At 35.9% G+C, this 24773-nt stretch overlaps 2 protein-coding genes across 3 annotated transcripts in view; one reads left to right on the top strand and one right to left on the bottom strand.

Moving 5' to 3' along the window:
• LOC110453896 (cytohesin-1-like) overlaps window positions 1-24773 on the top strand; it is a 45164-nt gene that overhangs the window by 6857 nt on the left and 13534 nt on the right. For both annotated transcript variants that reach the window (XM_021503101.1, XM_021503102.1), the window contains exons 2-8: window positions 5584-5657; window positions 10385-10449; window positions 14592-14658; window positions 17240-17358; window positions 21607-21687; window positions 22037-22149; window positions 23042-23190. In XM_021503101.1, coding sequence (XP_021358776.1) covers window positions 5584-5657; window positions 10385-10449; window positions 14592-14658; window positions 17240-17358; window positions 21607-21687; window positions 22037-22149; window positions 23042-23190 — 668 coding nt within the window. The remainder of the gene's footprint in view (window positions 1-5583; window positions 5658-10384; window positions 10450-14591; window positions 14659-17239; window positions 17359-21606; window positions 21688-22036; window positions 22150-23041; window positions 23191-24773) is intronic.
• On the bottom strand, window positions 18040-21027 carry LOC110453895. The gene is made up of 2 exons (XM_021503100.1): window positions 20646-21027; window positions 18040-20599 (listed from the first exon to the last, which is right to left on the bottom strand). Exons 1-2 carry the CDS (start codon window positions 20759-20761, stop codon window positions 18208-18210), a joined length of 2508 nt encoding a protein of 835 aa, XP_021358775.1. The 5' UTR covers window positions 20762-21027; the 3' UTR covers window positions 18040-18207.

Consider the following 24773-nt stretch of genomic DNA (forward strand, 5'->3'; position numbering starts at 1 on the left):
ATACAATTACCTGTCAAACTCTGGGTACAAACAGCATACAATTACCTGTCAAACTCAGGGTACAAACAGCGTACAATTACCTGTCATGTATGTACTTGCTCTTGGTTATAAGACATGAGCAGAAACTCACCAAGATTCTTGATTATATAAATACATATTTATTTGTTGTTGGTGATCCTGCATGATGTTACTACAATGTGCAATGTAATAAATCATAATGTATGTCTGTTATATCATTGCATTGATTGATTGTACTTCCAAAATGAAACCATTCTCCTGAAGAGTTTTGAGACAGTGTAAAAGCCTTGGAAAATGGTCTTCTTGTGAGATTTAGTTCACCTGGCCTAATGGCTAAGCGACTCACAACAACAACATCAAGGATATCACAGTGTGTTTCTATAAAAAATTTGATCATAGGTTATAATTTGATAAGGGTAGCGAATGATTTGATAAAACAAATTCAACCAATTCCCAGTGCTAGCTATGAGATTAGCCCTGGGGTCTTTGTTGATAAACAACATTGTTTTAAGGCTACCTGTTAATTTCTTGTTAATTTTTAGGTCACCTGAGACAAAGTTTTAAGTGACCTATTGCGATCGCCTTTTGTCCGTCGTCGTGCGTCCGTAAACAATTTACATTTTCTACTTCTTCTCCAAAACCCCTGAACCAATTTCAATGAAATTTTGCAGTAACCTTCCATGGCCAAAGGGTCAACAAAAATAATGGCTGATTTGGTCCCCAGCCCTAAGGGGCCTGAGGGGAGGGGCCAAAAAGAATAAAATTGACTAAAATTTCAAAAATCTTCTTCTCAACACCCAGATATGGTAGAATCAAATACTTTTCATAGAAGGGGTCTTAGGTGCTTTACCAAAATTGTGAATTTCTTGACCCTGGGGTGTTGTTTCCCCCTGAGGAAAGGGTAAACTTTACTATAGTTTATATAGGGAAATCACATTTTGGACCAGCATTTGTTTAATTTCCATTGGAAGTAATTCAATTTGAGTTAGCCTTATCAGTATTGGATAGCAGTTTGATAGTATGCACATATGAGCCCTGACTGACCCCCAGGAGCTGATGGGTGGGGCCAAAAAGGGTTGAATTGACTGAAATTTCAAAATCTTCTTCTCTAGACCCAGATATGGTAGAATCAAATACTACTCTTCATAGATGGAAGGGTTTTAAGGTGCTCTACCTAAATTGTGAATTTTAAGACCCTAGGGTCTCATGTTTACCCCTGGTGAAGGGGGGGGGGGGGGGGGCAAAACTTGTAATGGCAAATGATACTTTGAATATTACAGGTTGATAACTTGATTGGAATTATAACCCTGTGTTGACTTATCTCATTATAGTTTATAACAAGTAATGCCATTTTCTAGTCACTGTAGTAAGGTGTTGACTTATCTCATTATAGTTTATAACAAGTAATGCCATTTTCTAGTCACTCTAGTAAGGTGTTGACTTATCTCATAGTTTATAACAAGTAATGCCATTTTCTAGTCACTGTAGTAAGGTGTTGACTTATCTCATTATAGTTTATAACAAGTAATGCCATTTTCTAGTCACTCTAGTAAGGTGTTGACTTATCTCATAGTTTATAACAAGTAATGCCATTTTCTAGTCACTGTAGTAAGGTGTTGACTTATCTCATTATAGTTTATAACAAGTAATGCCATTTTCTAGTCACTCTAGTAAGGTGTTGACTTATCTCATAGTTTATAACAAGTAATGCCATTTTCTAGTCACTGTAGTAAGGTGTTGACTTATCTCATTATAGTTTATAACAAGTAATGCCATTTTCTAGTCACTCTAGTAAGGTGTTGACTTATCTCATAGTTTATAACAAGTAATGCCATTTTCTAGTCACTGTAGTAAGGTGTTGACTTATCTCATTATAGTTTATAACAAGTAATGCCATTTTCTAGTCACTCTAGTAAGGTGTTGACTTATCTCATAGTTTATAACAAGTAATGCCATTTTCTAGTCACTGTAGTAAGGTGTTGACTTATCTCATTATAGTTTATAACAAGTAATGCCATTTTCTAGTCACTCTAGTAAGGTGTTGACTTATCTCATAGTTTATAACAAGTAATGCCATTTTCTAGTCACTGTAGTAAGGTGTTGACTTATCTCATTATAGTTTATAACAAGTAATGCCATTTTCTAGTCACTCTAGTAAGGTGTTGACTTATCTCATAGTTTATAACAAGTAATGCCATTTTCTAGTCACTGTAGTAAGGTGTTGACTTATCTCATTATAGTTTATAACAAGTAATGCCATTTTCTAGTCACTCTAGTAAGGTGTTGACTTATCTTATAGTTTATAACAAGTAATGCCATTTTCTAGTCACTGTAGTAAGGTGTTGACTTATCTCATTATAGTTTATAACAAGTAATGCTATTTTCTAGTCACTGTAGTAAGGTGTTGACTTATCTCATAGTTTATAACAAGTAATGCCATTTTCTAGTCACTCTAGTAAGGTGTTGACTAATGCCATTTCCTTGATTGAGGCAAGTTATGTCTTGTTGAAATGCTGAATTTTGGGAGAATTGAATATATGTTATATTTAAATTATTAATTCAATCCATAGGTCAGATTACAAATCAGTAGGAAACTGACAAGTTTAGTTTTATGTAAAGCTTTCAAATGGATCACTAAAATGTGTGTGCTTTGTAAATATGAATGAACTAAATACCTCTTGACTGATACAAATGTGTGAATTTGGTCTTTGAACAAAATTAAGATGAATGGATTCCGTTTAATGGATATGATATAAGTTTGTGCTATGAACTTTATTCTGTATTTTATGCACCTTCAAGACAGATGGACATGTACACCATCACTGGTTCAAAGTACCATCATCAGATGATAATATAAATGTTTGATGTCTCTCAATTTGGCTTTATTGAATTTCTCCAGTACATGGGTAATATACAGACCCTTTATCCTCCATAAATTACAAATTGCGTTACAGTATTTTGAAATGTAGCCTATTAGCTACTTTTTAAATGGACTAGTCTGTGTTATGTATTAGAGGAAGTCAAGAAGGGGTGCCAGAATGGGTTTATTTATAACTAGAAGGAAACACTTGATCCAATGTGATGCCTATTATTACACGATTAGACACAGGTGATGAGGGCTTCAGCATCTGGAGGGAATCCGATTGTCTCTCAGGCAGAGCAGTAAACATTGCCTGATGGTGATGCTATAGTTTGTGGTGGTATAGAAAGAACTTCCATTAAACTGTTTGTATTCAAATGTAACAATAATATTTGCCCAGTAGCTCCATTTTACTGATCAAACAAAAAGCTTTGATATGATACAAAACATTCTAGGTCTGTAGAAACCTAATAACTTTGTAGAAATGATGAGCTTTGTTTTACCTGATGTGAACGTTATAAGGTGTTTACTGTACTCTTTGTTTGGGTAGGATCTGTAGTCGGGATAGTTCTGTTGTTTTAACTGTACACATGTATTGGTGTAAAAGAAGATTGATGTTTCAACAGATGTTATATGTGACATCACTATCATCTAATACTTTATGACAGAACACAGAAAACACTTAACAAATGTGTGTACCAGTATATAAAGTTCTCTGGTATTATGTTGATTTATCGTATTTTTTGTTCAAATAACCAGCAGACTGTTTGACATAAATAAAAAATAAAAAACAACCTATAAGTTGCAGTAAAGCTGACAATATAGACTTTGAAAAGGGATTAAATAAAGTATATAGTACTTATAAGAAGCCATACTTCCTCCATAAAACCTGGGTACATAGTTAGTCCATGTGTTAATATAACTGGGTATGTTGTGCCAGAGACTTGCTGATATATTAGCCTGCTGGGAAAACAGGTTACTCAAACTAACCAAATCAATCTGATACAGTAGAAGCCATAGTATAGGATGAATATATAGGTTCTTATTGAAACATAAGAATGTGAAAGGTACAGTTTTCATTTATTGTAAAGCAAGTATAGAATTATAGAGCATTCAAATTGAAGAAATGTTAAAGGTTTTCATTGTTCTTATTGACCTGTAACTTCTGTTTTATGAACTATTTTTATGCCCTGCCATGAACTGGTGTAATTTGTGTTTAATGTTATACCAGTTGATACAGATGTCGACTAAGTATTGCAGCTTAGGGATCACACAACTTTGCATACTTATACACTTTTATCAGAAGTACAGCGTGTCTGTCGCACAACGTTGTTAACTTCACCCATGACAAAGTTAAGATTTGCATTTATGTCATTTATGAAATAAGAACTGCAGACAGGATCACACAAGTTCACATGATATTGCCTCTATGACTATAGCATGTTGCATGACATTTTTGTAACTTTGACCTTTGACCTTGACCTCTTTGACCTCATTCAGCTCAGTTTTTATGTTTAGGTCAGAAATGGACAAAGAAGTTCAGCTTGGGTCACACCACTTGACATGCCAGTGCTTATGTATGTGTTTGTTTGGGTACAACATGTTGCATGACATTTTTGTAACCTGACCTTGAGCTTGCTTTAATTCTTAGATGTGGGAGAGGCGCAACCCTATCTTAAGACACATTTTCTAGCTTTAACAGAAATTATCTGACAGTTTGTTAAAGTGTGTAAATTTAAATCATTATGAAATTTAAGCCCGGTACTCTCATAAATGAATAGATGGTTAAACACTAGAATAGGAAGTTACTAAACTATTAAAGTAGTGTAATGGACCAAGCATGGGTTGTTTTGAAATGGAATTGGTTGAGCAGACAGAAGTGAGTCAGCTGAGTAGTGACTAGTTGTGCCTCATCCCAGTGAACCACCAGGCCAGGGGCAGGGTTATATATCATTAGCAGGGCTCATGGTGGCCCTGCTGTAGTACTGTGGGCAGGGAGAGGTAAAAACACTGCACCAGCACAGTCTGCTACAGTGGCTGGCTCCCAGGCCTCCTACTGTAGGTCTACATCCTCCTCCTTCCCCAGGCTCCTCCACATAGGCACATATACACAACTACTCCATGGACTGGTGTTAGCACTTCCAGATGTCAATGATGAATCAACTGCTGGCCTGCTGGGGGAATACAAAACCAACATCAGTGCCAGCTGTACTTATGCATGCCCATGTCTGCTTTCATAGATGATATGGGAGTCAAATCATCTCATAACAGTCATTTGTTTTGGCATTGTACATGTATATAATGATGTATAGTTAGGGTATTGGGGCACCGCTGTATGAGGATGGATGTCATCAATTTGTTCACATGAATAACCATGTGTTGATGTGCCTTTCTTTGGAGTAAATTTGGACTGCTAACAGTGTTTGTATTGTGTATACTGAAAGTGTGGATGTTACTGGGAGTAAATGTCACCAATTTGGTCGTGAATAATACTTATTACAATACAATGTGACCACGCATACTGTTGATGGACTCTGGTATCTGGTGTGCAATCATTAATGGGGTTTATTTATCAAGCTTGTGTGATTTAATACAGGATTATACTGCTCAACTGTGCGGACCATAGGAAGAAAGGTTAACAGGAGTGAAAAATTGGCTACTGACAGCTTGCTTGTTTGATATCACAGAATTTATGCTTGTTACAGATCTAACAACAGATGAACAGAAACTGCTTACAAGTATCAGGGAAAGAAAGGCTAAGCTGCTAAAGGAGATACAGGTAAGATTACCAGCTTCTCCCATACATATGTCTAGGTAGATACAGGTAAGATTACCAGCTCCTCCCATACATATATCTAGGTAGATACAGGTAAGATTACCAGCTTATCCCATACATATATCTAGGTAGATACAGGTAGGATTACCAGCTTATCCCATACATATATCTAGGTAATCACTTTCTCCCTGTTTCCTGAGATGATTCCAGCCCATGTGATTTCTTATCTATAAGTAGCATGGCTAAATCTAGACACTTTCCCTCCTTCCCTACTGTGTTTTTGACTGATAGGAATGCACTTTTTTCCTCTGAAAAATGGAAATAGCAGCTGAAAGAATTAAAATCTGGAGATATTTGTGGAGCATCTTTAATCAAATCTGGGCAATGAATGTCATCGTTATCTAATGGTCTGTCAATCAGAGCTAAATCTTATGATACATTACCCAGTATAATATCCTGCTGGACAGCCTATCAGTGGGGTACTGGGTAAGGTATCAGGTGATACAGTGTGATAAATTAATATACAGCTGCATCAATATCAGCTTCATTATAATGGGGTGGTACAAGTGGCCACAGGTGCATCCAGTTTGGGTTGATTTGTAGAATTCCTGAAAATCATGTTTAGATTGAGTTTAAAATATTAAATATAAATGGTTGTAGATGTGTACAGGAGGTTTTATTATACAAATGTGTATACTTTTATATGTGATGGGTATAGTGGTAACTTTGAAAGTCACCACCAATTGCCCATCTAATTTAGAGTATACACATTGTGATGCAGTTAGACCTGTATTAAAAGTCCAACAATGGCACCATTATAATCTCTTACTAGAGAGGATGGCATTCTCCTTATACAATATACCCACAACAATGGCACCATTATAATCTCTTACTAGAGAGGATGGCATTCTCCTTATACAATATACCCACAACAATGGCAGCATTATAATCTCTTACTAGAGAGGATGACATTCTCCTTATACAATATACCCACAACAATGGCAGCATTATAATCTCTTACTAGAGAGGATGACATTCTCCTTATACAATATACCCACAACAATGGCAGCATTATAATCTCTTACTAGAGAGGATGACATTCTCCTTATACAATATACCCACAACAATGGCAGCATTATAATCTCTTACTAGAGAGGATGACATTCTCCTTATACAATATACCCACAACAATGGCAGCATTATAATCTCTTACTAGAGAGGATGACATTCTCCTTATACAATATACCCACAACAATGGCAGCATTATAATCTCTTACTAGAGAGGATGACATTCTCCTTATACAATATACCCACAACAATGGCAGCATTATAATCTCTTACTAGAGAGGATGACATTCTCCTTATACAATATACCCACAACAATGGCAGCATTATAATCTCTTACTAGAGAGGATGACATTCTCCTTATACAATATACCCACAACAATGGCAGCATTATAATCTCTTACTAGAGAGGATGACATTCTCCTTATACAATATACCCACAACAATGGCAGCATTATAATCTCTTACTAGAGAGGATGACATTCTCCTTATACAATATACCCACAACAATGGCAGCATTATAATCTCTTACTAGAGAGGATGACATTCTCCTTATACAATATACCCACAACAATGGCAGCATTATAATCTCTTACTAGAGAGGATGACATTCTCCTTATACAATATACCCACAACAATGGCAGCATTATAATCTCTTACTAGAGAGGATGACATTCTCCTTATACAATATACCCACAACAATGGCAGCATTATAATCTCTTACTAGAGAGGATGACATTCTCCTTATACAATATACCCACAACAATGGCAGCATTATAATCTCTTACTAGAGAGGATGACATTCTCCTTATACAATATACCCACAACAATGGCAGCATTATAATCTCTTACTAGAGAGGATGACATTCTCCTTATACAATATACCCACAACAATGGCAGCATTATAATCTCTTACTAGAGAGGATGACATTCTCCTTATACAATATACCCACAACAATGGCAGCATTATAATCTCTTACTAGAGAGGATGACATTCTCCTTATACAATATACCCACAACAATGGCAGCATTATAATCTCTTACTAGAGAGGATGACATTCTCCTTATACAATATACCCACAACAATGGCAGCATTATAATCTCTTACTAGAGAGGATGACATTCTCCTTATACAATATACCCACAACAATGGCAGCATTATAATCTCTTACTAGAGAGGATGACATTCTCCTTATACAATATACCCACAACAATGGCAGCATTATAATCTCTTACTAGAGAGGATGGCATTCTCCTTATACAATATACCCACAACAATGGCAGCATTATAATCTCTTACTAGAGAGGATGACATTCTCCTTATACAATATACCCACAACAATGGCAGCATTATAATCTCTTACTAGAGAGGATGGCATTCTCCTTATACAATATACCCACAACAATGGCAGCATTATAATCTCTTACTAGAGAGGATGACATTCTCCTTATACAATATACCCACAACAATGGCAGCATTATAATCTCTTACTAGAGAGGATGGCATTCTCCTTATACAATATACCCACAACAATGGCAGCATTATAATCTCTTACTAGAGAGGATGACATTCTCCTTATACAATATACCCACAACAATGGCAGCATTATAATCTCTTACTAGAGAGGATGGCATTCTCCTTATACAATATACCCACAACAATGGCAGCATTATAATCTCTTACTAGAGAGGATGGCATTCTCCTTATACAATATACCCACAACAATGGCAGCATTATAATCTCTTACTAGAGAGGATGACATTCTCCTTATACAATATACCCACAACAATGGCACCATTATAATCTCTTACTAGAGAGGATGGCATTCTCCTTATACAATATACCCACAACAATGGCAATAATCTCTTACTAGAGAGGATGACATTCTCCTTATACAATATACCCACAACAATGGCACCATTATAATCTCTTACTAGAGAGGATGACAAGGTTTGAGTGTACCTACATCTTACAATAGTCGTATAACCATGTACAGTTTGTGTTTTGGTAATTCTACACCAGGTCCTGTATTTCACACTGATATTACTAGATATTGTATTACCCCAGTAGCCAGAACTCTCAAATATATTCACTGATCAAATCAAGGAATTTAAACAAGAATGGATTCCAAACAGTTAACTGCCATTTTAAGCTATTGAAATGCCATGTCATTATTCCCTCCTTAATGTTGCTATGTCAAACATTGTAGTTCGGTACCAGTTTTTTGGAACAAAATTAACATACAGGGTAATGATGAATAATGTTTTGCAGAAAATATCAAATGTTTTTAAAGATGAATTATTGGTAAGTAATAAAAACAATACATCTCAAATATGTTCATCTTATGTGTCATATTGCTCTTTTTTATTGCAAGTGAACATAGATATATTTCACTAGAATTTAATCACTAGTAAAATATATTAATGCGTGCAATGCACTTGTTCACTGCCACATGAACGTGTGGTATTTCTGATTAATTTCGTATATGCTGCATTATTACTGACATATGGTAAAGATAAACTTTGTATCATACATAAAACTATGATTACTCGACTTCAGATACATATTATTTTTCTAGCTCACCTATTAAACACAAAGTACCTATAAGCTTGCGATTGTGCCATTGTTCAATGCAAGTTGTCTGTTCATCTGTCCTTGATTTTTCCTGTAATGACTTCTTTTAGAGAACAAAATACCTAGAGTCAGGATTTCTCTCCTGCAGCTTCTTTTTAGATTAAATCTGACTCCAAAATATGCAAAGATAGATAGTTGTTATTCATTTTCTTACTAAAAAGTTAAAAAAAATGACGTGTGACTCTTTGTTTATTTTCAAGTAGGGCTTTTTTGGTCTCTACATTTAGTAATAACAATAGAAACATAACAAAAATAAAATTCATCAAAGTTGCAGTGCAATGTTGTAGTAGTTTGCGGAGGTTTGTCCCTGTGACCTTGAGTATCTTCCCTGTAAGTGATAGGTCTGGGCTGAAGGGTGTATCTTGTTTCCCTATCCAGTCAGATGTACACATTTATCGTAATTGAGGTAGACCTGTCTTTGCTACTCCTTTCAGGATTTTGTGTAAAAAAGGGAAAGTAATGAGGCACATAGATTAAAAGAAAACAACAAATTTGGATTAAAGCTTGAAACTGATAGACATGTTATGATAAGGACTGACAGGTCTGTAGTCTGTACTGCTACAAACTTCCTTATCAACAGAGTTATGTTAGGCCATTCCAGATATAGGGTTAGGTTAATGATGCATATTTTCTGTCTCCTTGTGACTTTCTCAATTGAAGACAATATATACCAAAATTCAGTACTGCCAGATTTTGAAAAACTCTGACATACATGTATGTAACTTCTAAAGCGTGTTTTAAACGCTTTCAAATGACCTTTCAACTTCCTTATTGTACATGATTGTGCATGTTCTGTACATCAACTTGTACCTTGATGTAGATTCATCCGGATTTGTTTTCCCTTGTAATCGGGACCGACATATAGTATGAGTTTAAAAGTTTTTCTATTAACTTCCTGTTCCCTTCAAGTATCAAAACTCAATTCAGTGTCTCACTCAACCACTTACCGTTACATAACACATTTGATATCAGTAATACGCATTACAAAATGCAAACGATATAAATGTTTTCATTGTTGTTCAAATTTTAGGAGCTTAAAGATGAGATAGCAGAAGTTGCCAATGAAATGGAGGCCATTGATGTCTCCGAGGATAGGTGAGTTTAGTTTTCAGTAGACTGCATGACAATCATTGTATAATTCTGTTTAATAATGCTAGACCCCCTGCACAGTCAGGGTTTTTCCTCAGTCTTCTGCTTAAGGAACATTAATTGAAGAAATCCAAAATTGATCTGCCACCCTTATTGCAACACTCGGGAATATATACGGTACAGCTATATCTCACTTCTCTACTCTATCTCTCCGGGAATATATACGGTACAGCTATATCTCACTTCTCTACTCTATCTCTCCGGGAATATATACGGTACAGCTATATCTCACTTCTCTACTCTATCTCTCCGGCAATGTCTCCTTAGACACATGTTTTCATGTGACCATAACTGTTAATTGATTAGTCGAACCCTGAACAAAATGCAACAAAAATACATCAGCAGTTGGTGCCTACCTAATGATCTAATACAATTAAATGATATAGAAATGGATTTATATCTGTACTCCATGTATGCTGAGTTGTATGTTCCTAATTAGTTCTTCCCTGCTCTAAGCCGTGGGATTTGAGTCCCCAAGAGTCATCTGTTAGTTTATCAGATGTAAACAGTGATTTTAACTGTAGAGAATGTTCCCATGGAACTAATCTAGATGAGACTGCTAATGCAGACTGTAGCCAACTCTAGGCCTTGTCCTTATCACTCAGCAGAAAATTAGAATTTCTAAGGCCCCCTGCACTTGTATACCCCCTAACTCACAATTTATTTACTAGAGTAAATCTAGGAAAGTAAACAGACCAGAAATGTATACTTCAGATATAAAAGCTGTCAAGATTGAAAAGGGTCTTGATACAAATGTTTACAAATGGCAGTGTACTTTAATTGACCACTCCTAGTTTTCATGAACAGCTTTAATATTTTTTCAGACATGTCAAGTTTGTAATTACCTTATCATCAGTAGATTATATGTTAAGGGTGGTCAGGCCGCAGTGGATAGTGCACTTGCCTTTCACCAAGGCGGCTTGGGTTTGATTACCCCATCGAATGCGAAAAGGTATAGGGTTATCTGCCCAACCACATGGGTTTTCTCCGGTACTCCTGCATGCTAACATCTAGGTCAGCAAGAGTGATTAATATAAGTTGAAATAAGTTATTTTATAATTGTTGTAAAATAAATTAATATAAATATCACCCGTAGGAATATCAAACATAACCTTATGGTAATTACAATTTTATAGATGAAGTCATACCCCTCCCCCTTAATTTTTATACTGTTGTCAGGTGACCTTTTTCCAATGACTGGGTACTGCAAAAGGACAGAACAGAACGAAGCCACAATGCTATTTAAATATTCATGTCATTTTTGGTAAAGGTTAAAATCATTATTGGAAACAACTTAAAATGATACAGACTTAAGGTGTCATTGTGCAGCATTTTATGATGGGACATAATATTTTACCAGGTATTAAGTCCTGGGTCTTGTTTTAGAGAGTTACAATAAGAAGGGAGCTTAATCCAAATTTGACCCTATCGTCAGATACATGTATCTCGTGTAAAATCTTTTTGAGAAGTTTGGGTTTATTACCAAGCATGGGTTTACACTGGCAAATCTGTCTACAGTGTAGTTGGGCTTTTTACACTGGGATGGGCATGGGTTTACACTGCTTAAAATTTACAATTGGCTGGGCTTGGGTAACTTTTATAAATTTCATTCTTTAATTTGGATACCTACTACACAGATTATTTTCTGCCAATGCTTTTCTTCATCAGATTCAGCAAAGTGCTATATGTTGTATACATGTGTCTTGACTGATTGCATGTTTTACACAGCCCAAAATCTGCGCTCGGTGTGTTGTATGGATTAACAGCCTAATGTATCCAGTTATCTGTGCTTGTTCTAACATAATATGAATGAAATATTGTCTTCAAAGAGGACTAGAGAAGCAGTTTGGGCTGGCTGGTTATAGTGGTAATCGTCTGGAGAAACCCCAGGTCTAATTTATAGCGTTTGTTGTTCTGTACATGTTATAATCAGGGACAGAGATGTTTCCCCTCCACTGCTTCACATTGGCTTCACTACAGCAATTACACATGTAAATAATGCCTTGATGTTCTTCAGTAAACTGGCTTTAACTGTTGATGGAGATTCTGAAGAGTCTTGTTTAATCATTATATTGTGTGATATATTTGATGTATATCAGAGTGTAATATTTACAACATTTTTGTACCTCATTAACAGAAATTTTGATTGGCTGTGTTAGTGTTTTGATCAGTCAAAAGAAAAAAAGTTATTTGATCCATACAATAAGGTCAATCAAAATGAATTACATTTGAACATTTAAGACTTAATCAGTTAACTTTAACAATTTTTCAGTCTTATATTCCAACCATTTTTCATAAACTGTGTATGAGACAAGTTTTATTTTGATTTTAGAAAATAATGATGATTAAAATTTTGAAATTCATTGTTATCCTTGTTCAGTACAACTACACAAGAAGGTGAGAAGCTTGGTGTGTAGTGTAAGGGTTTCATTATACACGGAAGTGATCTGCACTTTTGACCTTGGTTGGGGATGGATACTGTTGACATGCTGTGAGCTGGGGAGAAGTGTGCTACAACTGCCACAGTGGAGATTTAGGCTAGCACAGGTTATCCAGCTAGGGGCTGGGGGCAATCCTAAGTTTCTGCCACAATCACATATTATTTTTTCCTAAAACAACAGTTCCATTATGTTCTCTGCCAGCTGCAGATTGCTTTTATCATTGAAATAACTTTATAACATCTATACCCGTAGAATTAGATATAAATGGAAACTGAGGTACATGCATGGTTCAGTGCTTACCACATTTTCAAATGTTATGGAATTTATGCAAAATGAGTCGTGACCTGTAAGATTAATCAAAGATAAAAAGAAAATCTTAAGTAATGTTGTGTATACAATGCATGCTTCGTCCCAAAGCAATGTTTCTTCATTTGAAGTTGCAACAGAAAGGTTGTTTTGTGTTACCAGTAACTACCAGCTGCAATAGGCAATCTAAGCTGGTTAATTCCATACGATTGGTTGTCAGACCAAGTGTTACATGTAAATGGATCCCAAGGTCAGAGTGTGGGGAAGTGACCTTTGATTCTGTATCTACACAAAAAAAACATGAATGAAAGCCTGTTACACAAGGAAATTGATATCTTTCCCTGAATTCTGACTCATTAGTTGGTCTAAAGATAAACCTGCTAGGGAGGAGCCTATCATCTCAGTGTTACAATTAGTACATACTCCTGGACAATACAGAACCTGTCAAATGTGGGGGGATCCTAACTTGTCATCAACAGGAGGAATATCATATGTACTTTATTAATGTGCATCGATAGGGGGAAAATGGGAGGGGGGATAGTTGATGTCAGAACAAAGTTAAATGTATTCATGTATTTGGCACAGTTATATAGCTATAATTTGATGGGCCGAGTGGAGATATCTCATACATAATGTACATATAGTAATATGAGTGAAGATCTTTGATCTTGAAACACAAAGTCTGTGATGTAAACCTTAAACATAAACCGTGTAGAGGTACATACAGTGGCTCACATTTTAGGTCAGTTTTGGAAGTGTTTGTTATAGTCAATAAATTTTCTTATATGACTTGAATATGAATAAATTGGAAGTAGCTATTAGAAATGATGTAATTTACTTGTTTTCTTCCTCAACTTTCTGGTATCAAACAATTTCCCGGTATTTTGTTCCATTCTATGAGTGGGTGTTACACCCCTTGCCTAGTTAACCGCTGACCAACACTCAACTGACACAAATGACAAGTGAAATCAACCGTGACTTAATAGAACAGTCGGTACTAACAAAAACAATCACAGTTGATTATGCCCTGTGTGTTTTAAAATTTAGAATCATAACAAGCTTATTATTTGCTTCGTAAAGATGGCTATGCTAAGATTTACTTTGATTTGTGCAGAAAAACACTAAATTTAAACTACACTAGAATAGTACGATTTTATAACCGTCATAATGAATAATGCAAGTTCTTGCTATCCACCAGGATAATATATGATTTAACATACATTGTATTTATTTTCAAACACAAACAGAATAAGACACTAGTTAAGAAGCTTAAGATTTGTCTTCCCCTGTATACTACATTGTATACTTATTGTTTCCATCATTTCCATCTCTCACTTTCAGCAAAAACAACCCCAAAACAAAGCAGATGTCCATTGGAAAGAAGAAATTCAATATGGATCCCAAAAAGGTAGGTTTACTGTTTCACAAGGAAATGGTGTTCGGGCTGAATTTGTTATCAAACCCAGCTGACATGTGTAAACTTCCTGTGTTCCTGTTTGATTGGCAGTACCATACACTAGCCAGGCAGACGTAGGCTTTCCCCAATACACACATTTTATTACTATCGGGGGTAACTTAAAATTTGCTGACAAAATCCATTAAAATTGCATTTAGGCCCACCACTTCTGTATCGTGTGTATGTCTACATTGGAATCACATGCTGAAAAATGTAACTAAAAGGTGTTTTATTTGAAGCTGCTTCCTGTGTTCAATTGAGGCAACTTTTCAAGGTTTTATCAGTACATATCGGTTTATTTGGATATTGCAGTCAGAGCAACCAATAATAGCAAAGGTATACTTGAAAATAGAAATGATACACATGAATAGATTAAAAAAATATTTAAAAAAATCTTTCCACTTTGATTGAAATATGCATCCCAATCCCTACCTTCCACTACTCCTATGTCAAATCCAGTTTTATCCCAAAATGTTCTAGTGTTTGCTCTATCGTGTTTTTTTTTAACTTTAATTACTGTGTAAACACACGTTTAAGTGCATTTCATGCTTTATAAATTGATTACAACCCCCCTTTCATTACGTTTAATTATACTTCCTCTCCTCGTACAGAGTTATTTAGGTACTCTATTAATCCTGTAGCAAGTTGGTACTTGTTAGTTTGTGCTTACAGATTTACTGGAGGATTGACTTAAAGACGTAGGAAATAGTGTAGGATGGCAATTTGTAAATATTAGAACCTTAAAGTTGGTCAGAAATGGTTCCTGATAATGCCACGTAAATCCCAGTAAATAAGTAATTTCAGATTACATGGTTAGTTGAACACCAGTGTACCATGACAGACCTGGTTGTGATAACGTACCACCCAAATGTAAAGCTTCTCCTGTGTTGCTGTGTGATTGCCTGGCATCCTCAAAAGGAGGCTGTGGCCTTGTTCCACAGCTACATACAGTAGTAATTATAACAGTATGTATACACCAACGTTATACCAGCATTTAATTCACAAGAGAACAAGGAACAAAGTGAGCTGTTATTACAAAATACAGATCCACTTTACACATCATCAGTGTACTGCATCTTCTCTTTCTGTCAATTTGCGACTGTGTGTTCATTGTACATTTGTAGGAGTATGCTAAATATAGCTCTAGACTTGCTCCATGTAGACAAGAGGTCACCAGCAGGCGATGCATGCTGATAATGTTACACTTCCTGCAGCATAGCTCAAATTTTCTTCATTTAAATTTGTTAAAGAGCCAAAAAATTCTGAATTCAAAAAAATATTGAATTGATCAAATTCATGGTTCTAACATTTTAATTGATAAATAAAATACTTTTATTTTCTGTAGAGCTTTGATAGTTTTGTTCCTGCAACAAATCCACTTGGTCAATATTTCGATTCCACTAGTAGAAGATCATAAAATGTTCAAGGGTCATTTTTCATTCAGTTAAATATATATTTTTAGGTCACCTGAGCTTTAGCTCAAGTGACCTATTGCTATCCGTTTTCGTCTGTCGTCGTCCGTCGTCCGTCGTCCGTTAACATTTTACATTTCAAACTTAAAGTCAAGTTCTGCTGGGCCGATTGAACTGAAAGTTGGTAGGAATGATCGCCTCATGGTCCTGACAAAGTGTTGTTATTTTTCGGGTCGATCAGAAATCCAATATGGCCGCCACGGCCGCCATTTTGAAAACCTATTTCAAACTTAAAGTCAAGTTCTGCTGGACCGATTGAACTTAAAGTTTGTAGGAATGATCGACTCATGGTCCTGACAAAGTGTTGTTATTTTTCAGGTCAATCATAAATCCAATATGGCCGCCACGGCCACCATTTTGAAAACATATTTCAAACTTAAAGTCAAGTTCTGCTAGGCCGATTGAACTGAAACTTTGTAGGAATGATTGACTCATGGTCCTGACAAAGTGTTGTTATTTTTCGGGTCGATCAGAAATCCAATATGGCCACCACGGCTGCCATTTTGGAAAACTATTTCAAACTTAAAGTAAAGATCTACTTGGCCGATTGAACTGAAACTTTGTAGGAATGATCGAATCATGGTCCTGACAAAGTGTTGTTATTTTTCGGGTCAATCAGAAATACAATTTGGCTGCCATGGCCGCTATTTTGCTACTAAGTTCTAATAGGCCGATCTCACTTAAAATTGGTCTAGGAATGATCAGCTCATGGTCCTGACAAAGTTAAGTTAACATTATACTATTTTTTACTCAAATTGGTACATATTTCAACAACAAAAATAAATACTGTAGACTCAGGTGACCGTTTAGGCCCATGGGCCTCTTGTTTCTATTTCATCCTCATAATCACTAAATGACTGCATGCTGGGGCAAAAAGAAATTATGAACTTAGCAAACTATGATTTACTTACCACTTGGTAAGTAGATACAAAGTCAGAATTAAATCTGAGTAGTGAAATGAGTATAACTAGCAAGGAAGTCTCATAACAGTTGTTTAAAAGAAAACGTTTATACACTGTGTATTGTTTGATAATTGATGAAATGAGTGTTGACTGTTTCAGGGTATTGAGTACCTGATTGACAATGGACTGCTGCCCAATGATCCAGCAGAGGTGGCCAAGTTCCTACACCAGGGAGAGGGACTTAACAAGACCGCCATAGGGGACTACCTCGGGGAAAGGTAACGAAAACTACCCCAGAAGTGAAAGAAAATTTAAAAATAAATGACAAAAAATCTTCAACAAATTTATACTTTTTACAATGTGGAAGACATGATCCCATATATTTGTCATTGTGTAAGTTTAGTTGAAGGAGATAATTGCATGCTTGGACATTTTCTGGGAAATCTGTATTCCCCTTGTTTTAATTCACCCTTCACATGTAATTATTATAAATGTTATACTGTCATAAGATATTTACCCTCATTAGGGAGGTCGGAAAAAGCCAATGTCTTGTACCATGAAATTGAAATTCAGTGGCTGTTCATTTGATACTTAAGGGCTTTAGGTTGTATGTTTTACACAAAGACATAGATGTCGGTAAGAAGGATATGGGAGAAAAAGATAAATGCTTGTAATATTACCTCAGACCATACTACATGTAGTCTGTAGGACTGAAAACTCTGATAGCTGGGAAACCATACTAGTATATAGGACATACGATAAGGGATAATTGAAGTAAAACCATACTAGAATATAGGACATAAGATAGCTAGGGGATAATTGAAGTAAAACTATAATTGTCTATAGGACATATGATAGAGGGATAATTGAAGTAAAACCATACTAGTATGTAGGACATAAGATCGCTAGGGGATAATTGAAGTAAAACCATACTAGAATATAGGACATAAGAGAGCTAGGGGATAATTTAAGTAAAACTATAATTGTATATAGGACATATGATAGAGGGATAATTGAAGTAAAACCATACTAGTATGTAGGACATAAGATAGCTAGGGGATAATTGAAGTAAAACCATATTAATATATATAGGACATAAGATAGGGGATAATTGAAGTAAAACCATACTAGTATATAGGACATAAGATAGGGGATAATTGAAGTAAAACCATACTAGTATATAGGACATAAGATAGGGGATAATTGAAGTAAAACCATACTAGTATGTAGGACATAAGATAGCTAGGGGATAATTGAAGTAAAACCATACTAGTATATAGGACATAAGATAGGGGATAATTGAAGTAAAACCATACTAGTATGTAGGACATAAGATAGCTAGGGGATAATTGAAGTAAAACCATACTAGTATATAGGACATAAGATAGGGGATAATTGAAGTAAAACCATACTAGTATGTAGGACATAAGATAGCTAGGGGATAATTGAAGTAAAACCATACTAGTATATAGGACATAAGATAGGGGATAATTGAAGTAAAACCATACTAGTATGTAGGACATAAGATAGCTAGGGGATAATTGAAGTAAAACCATACTAGTATATAGGACATAAGATAGGGGATAATTGAAGTAAAACCATACTAGTATGTAGGACATAAGATAGCTAGGGGATAATTGAAGTAAAACCATACTAGTATATAGGACATAAGATAGGGGATAATTGAAGTAAAACCATACTAGTATGTAGGACATAAGATAGCTAGGGGATAATTGAAGTAAAACCATACTAGTATATAGGACATAAGATAGGGGATAATTGAAGTAAAACCATACTAGTATGTAGGACATAAGATAGCTAGGGGATAATTGAAGTAAAACCATACTAGTATATAGGACATAAGATAGGGGATAATTGAAGTAAAACCATACTAGTATGTAGGACATAAGATAGCTAGGGGATAATTGAAGTAAAACCATACTAGTATATAGGACATAAGATAGGGGATAATTGAAGTAAAACCATACTAGTATGTAGGACATAAGATAGCTAGGGGATAATTGAAGTAAAACCATACTAGTATATAGGACATAAGATAGGGGATAATTGAAGTAAAACCATACTAGTATGTAGGACATAAGATAGCTAGGGGATAATTGAAGTAAAACCATACTAGTATATAGGACATAAGATAGGGGATAATTGAAGTAAAACCATACTAGTATGTAGGACATAAGATAGCTAGGGGATAATTGAAGTAAAACCATACTAGTATATAGGACATAAGATAGGGGATAATTGAAGTAAAACCATACTAGTATGTAGGACATAAGATAGCTAGGGGATAATTGAAGTAAAACCATACTAGTATATAGGACATAAGATAGGGGATAATTGAAGTAAAACCATACTAGTATGTAGGACATAAGATAGCTAGGGGATAATTGAAGTAAAACCATACTAGTATATAGGACATAAGATAGGGGATAATTGAAGTAAAACCATACTAGTATGTAGGACATAAGATAGCTAGGGGATAATTGAAGTAAAACCATACTAGTATATAGGACATAAGATAGGGGATAATTGAAGTAAAACCATACTAGTATGTAGGACATAAGATAGCTAGGGGATAATTGAAGTAAAACCATACTAGTATATAGGACATAAGATAGGGGATAATTGAAGTAAAACCATACTAGTATGTAGGACATAAGATAGCTAGGGGATAATTGAAGTAAAACCATACTAGTATATAGGACATAAGATAGGGGATAATTGAAGTAAAACCATACTAGTATGTAGGACATAAGATAGCTAGGGGATAATTGAAGTAAAACCATACTAGTATATAGGACATAAGATAGGGGATAATTGAAGTAAAACCATACTAGTATGTAGGACATAAGATAGCTAGGGGATAATTGAAGTAAAACCATACTAGTATATAGGACATAAGATAGGGGATAATTGAAGTAAAACCATACTAGTATGTAGGACATAAGATAGCTAGGGGATAATTGAAGTAAAACCATACTAGTATATAGGACATAAGATAGGGGATAATTGAAGTAAAACCATACTAGTATGTAGGACATAAGATAGCTAGGGGATAATTGAAGTAAAACCATACTAGTATATAGGACATAAGATAGGGGATAATTGAAGTAAAACCATACTAGTATGTAGGACATAAGATAGCTAGGGGATAATTGAAGTAAAACCATACTAGTATATAGGACATAAGATAGGGGATAATTGAAGTAAAACCATACTAGTATGTAGGACATAAGATAGCTAGGGGATAATTGAAGTAAAACCATACTAGTATATAGGACATAAGATAGGGGATAATTGAAGTAAAACCATACTAGTATGTAGGACATAAGATAGCTAGGGGATAATTGAAGTAAAACCATACTAGTATATAGGACATAAGATAGGGGATAATTGAAGTAAAACCATACTAGTATGTAGGACATAAGATAGCTAGGGGATAATTGAAGTAAAACCATACTAGTATATAGGACATAAGATAGGGGATAATTGAAGTAAAACCATACTAGTATATAGGACATAAGATAGGGGATAGTTGAAGTAAAACCATACTAGTATGTAGGACATAAGATAGCTAGGGGATAATTGAAGTAAAACCATACTAGTGTATAGGACATAAGATAGGGGATAATTGAAGTTAAACCATACTAGTAGGTAGGACATAAGATACGGGATAATTGAAGTAAAACCATACTAGTATATAGGACATAAAATAGGGGATAGTTGAAGTAAAACCATACTAGTATGTAGGACATAAGATAGGGGATAATTGAAGTAAAACCATACTAGTATGTAGGACATAAGATAGGGGATAATTGAAGTTAAACTATACTAGTGTATAGGACATAAGATAGGGGATAATTGAAGTTAAACCATACTAGTGTATAGGACATAAGATAGGGGATAATTGAAGTTAAACCATACTAGTATGTTTGACGATAGCTAGGGGATAAAAGTAACTCGTCTTTTAGGACCATTCTATTATCTAAGTTTTCAGACAAGTGATCATTGAAGACGGAGCTGATACCATAAGACATTGAAAATGGAGGAGGGGTCATTTAAAGATTTCTGCCTTTAGGACCATGTCACCATGGTAAAATACTGTCCCCTCCTGTCAACTCTGTTAGGAAGAATAAGTTATCAGAAAGCCCTGGTTTGATCTGTAGCAGAGGCATTAAAAAGTAACGACCCGTGTTAAACCAATAAACCAATATAGTTTCTTTGACATAGAGTAGGATCATTGAATGAGCTTTTCCTTTAGTGTCTAGGACAGGTTGAGGGACAGTGAATTTTCTACCTACTAGTGTTTTCCACAGGGGTCCGTGCCTTGTGACTACGTAATGTCACACACAAAAAAGCAAGATTTTTGGAAAAGAAAGTGTTTCACAATACAGCAGAAATTATCTTGGGGAAGGGGGTCTTATACTGGCCCCCAAGTTCACCCTAAAATATCATTTAGGGGAATATAATGTTCTGGCAGAGTATATCACCATATTCTTTTCTTTCAGACATGAATTTAACATCAATGTGTTGAAGGACTTTGTGAACTTACATGAGTTCTCAAACATGATCCTGGTTCAGGCTTTGAGGTGAGATAAATTCATAACATTGTGAAAGTCTGATAGAATATATGTTGTTATTTTATATAGTACATTATTGTGTTCATGGTTTATGTCAATAAATCACCCACCAACTCAACATGATTTTTAAAGCAATTGAATCAGAAATTTTATATTAGCCATGGTCTTAAGACATGAGAAATCTTAATTATGTGACCAGTGACAAATATTCCGATAACTTCAGACATGATATGTATAACTAAAGGTGATTTAACAGTTTTCTGCATCTGTGCCCCAGTACACTGTCTGAAATATAATCATTGTGTAGTTTTGTAAAGTAATCAAATATGTACTGATACATTGGGTTGGTCTTATTTAGGCAATTTCTGTGGAGTTTCCGTTTGCCAGGGGAAGCCCAGAAAATTGACAGAATGATGGAATGTTTTGCACAGAGATATTGTGAATTAAACCAAGATGTATTCACAAGTTCAGGTAAAAAACAAAGATGATGTTTATATGCTGTGCCTGTTGTTTGAGTATTTTGACCTGAAATAGAGTTATTTCAGTAGTATAATAAATCATGATATAATCATAATATTGGATAAATTATCCCTTTATTGAAAAATGTTGAGATATCCACTTCTAGATAGTTAATAGATCAAGTCTAGAGAATGGCACATTACATGAAATAGCTTTAGGCAGAACACTAGCAGAGAAATGACTAATGCCAGTTGACACAACCTGTTAAATAAGGAAATGATAGCATATGGTGGCTGTGCCACTTCCTTCAGCACACAAGAATTCCAGTGTGTGTTTTATATCCCGATGACTCAGTCTTACCTCATTATAAACCAGGCCTCAAGTCTGTTTTATGTTAACTAGTCTTCTTTCAGTATTGAGTTATATCAACTGAACAGAAAGGGAGGAATCATTTAATTAAATTTAATACATTGTATGAAAATTGTTCAAAATTTGAGGGCCACGGTGGCCGAATGGTTAAGGTGTCTGACATTCTGCTACCACTAGCCTTCCACCACTGGGACGTGGGTTTGAGGCCAACGTGGGTCAGTCGTCAGGTACTTGCTGCAGGTGGTGGTTTTTTTCACCAGGTACTCCGGCTTCCTCCACCACCATTACCTGGCACGTCCTTAAATGACCATAGCTGTTAATAGGACTTAAAACCTAAATAAACAAACAAACAAAAATCAAAATTTGATTATGCAACTGACTAGATTCGTTTTCTAACAGTGATATTCATCTAGAAGTTTTCATTTAAGTTATAAGATGTAATAAAAATGTAAATCATGAAAATATATGATTTATGACAAACTTATGTTGAAAGCAGTAGTATGTGGTATGTTAATAGTATGAACTATGTTTGTAGACACATGCTATGTGCTGTCCTTTGCCATTATCATGCTGAATACCAGTCTACACAACCCCAGCGTGAAAGACAAACCTACTGTCGACCGCTTCATACAGATGAACAGGGGCATCAACGATGGTGGAAACCTGCCCGAGGACCTCCTAACTGTAGGCCACTAGCAATCAATAAAACCAATTTTTTATGTACTTGCCATTTTATGGGGGGGGCGGGGGGGGGGGGGGGGNGATGTTCTATGACAGTCCTGTCATGTCATGGTCCAATCCCCATTCAATGTCATCTGTCCAGCAACATTATTTCATCACTGATTTTGATAAAAGTTTATGCAAATGTTAAGTACAAGGACACCTCAGATAAGGTGGTATTTCAGGATTCCTAGGTCAAGGCCAAGGTCATTGTTACCGTTCAACCAGTTAGTGACATTGTTCTAACAACATAATTTGTAGGTCTTCGCCATCTTGGGATGGGGGTATATGATGTCATGTCCATCCCATCCTTTCCCGTCACGTTGTGGTTCATTGTCGTGACTTTACCTACCCGCTACTTCAATTTTCACAGACTTTCATCAAACTTATTCAAAGGTCATGTAATATCTCAAAATGAGTTCATATTTCAGGGTCCCAAGGTCAAAATCAAACCTTGAGGAGGTGGGCAAGTGCAATGATTTATATGGAAATAATATTTTTTGGTGTCTTTATTAGCTCACCTTGGCCGGCCGGCCGTCAACAATTTCTTTAAACGACTTCTTCTTCTTAACCACTGATTGGAATTAAACTAAATTTGACTGGAAGCATCCTTAAGTGGTGGGGATTCAAAATTGTACAAACGGTGGGGCTCACCCCCCAGGGGGCTGAGGGGCGGGGCTAAAAGGGGGCAATTTGGCTTTATTGCTTTAAGCAACTTCTTCTCTGGAACAAAGAGATGGATATCAGACATATTTGACTGGAAGCATCCCTAGGTGGTGGGGAGTCAAAATTGTACAAATGGTGGGGCTGACCCCCCCTGGGGGCTGAGGGGCAGGGTCAAAAGGGGGCAATTTGGCTATATTGCTATAAACGATTTCTTCTGTAGAACTATGTACTGGATATCAATCATATATAATCAAAAGCATTCATGGGGCGGCAGGGATTCAAAATTGTACAAATAGTGGGGCTGACCCCCGGAGCTAAGGGGTGGGGCCAAAATAAGGTTATTACTTGGAAATGGTTGAGATCCCCACCATATATACAATTGCTGAGTATAAAGAGAAGAATGCACATTTGCTTCCAGGATGGCCCTAGGGTCTGGTCCCACCCTTGGAGACATAGTCCCTGGGCTATAACTTTAAAATGGTTGAGATCCCCACCCCAAAACTACATATACAAATGCTGGGCAAAAAGAGACAAATGCAGTCATTTTATTAGAATTGATCCTGGGGTTTCCAAAACCCTAGGGACCTAGTTTCTTAGTCACAGCTTGTAAACAATTGACATCACCACCCTATAACCATATATACAAATGCTGAGTATAAAGAGAAGAATGCACAGTTGCTTCCAGGATGGCCCTAGGGCCTGGTCCCACCCTTGGAGACATAGTCCCTGGGCTATAACTTTAAAATGGTTGAGATCCCCACCCCCAAACTACATATACAAATGCTGGGCAAAAAGAGACAAATGCAGTCATTTGATTAGAATTGATCCTGGGGTTTCCAAAACCCTAGGGACCTAGTTTCTTAGTCACAGCTTGGAAACAG

Source organism: Mizuhopecten yessoensis, unplaced genomic scaffold (genome assembly GCF_002113885.1).
Source record: "Mizuhopecten yessoensis strain PY_sf001 unplaced genomic scaffold, ASM211388v2 scaffold7539, whole genome shotgun sequence".
In the NCBI taxonomy this organism is placed as follows: Eukaryota; Metazoa; Mollusca; class Bivalvia; order Pectinida; family Pectinidae; genus Mizuhopecten; species Mizuhopecten yessoensis.

What these genes read in the sequence shown, in the direction of transcription:
- LOC110453895 (XM_021503100.1), bottom strand. Translation starts at nt 20,761, where the DNA reads ATGTCCTACCTACTAGTATGGTTTAACTTCAATTATCCCCTATCTTAT. An exon ending in ATGTCCTACATACTAGTATG is followed by an intron (nt 20,600 to 20,645) that starts GTTTTACTTCAA and finishes TATACTAGTATG; the next exon opens with GTTTTACTTCAATTATCCCC.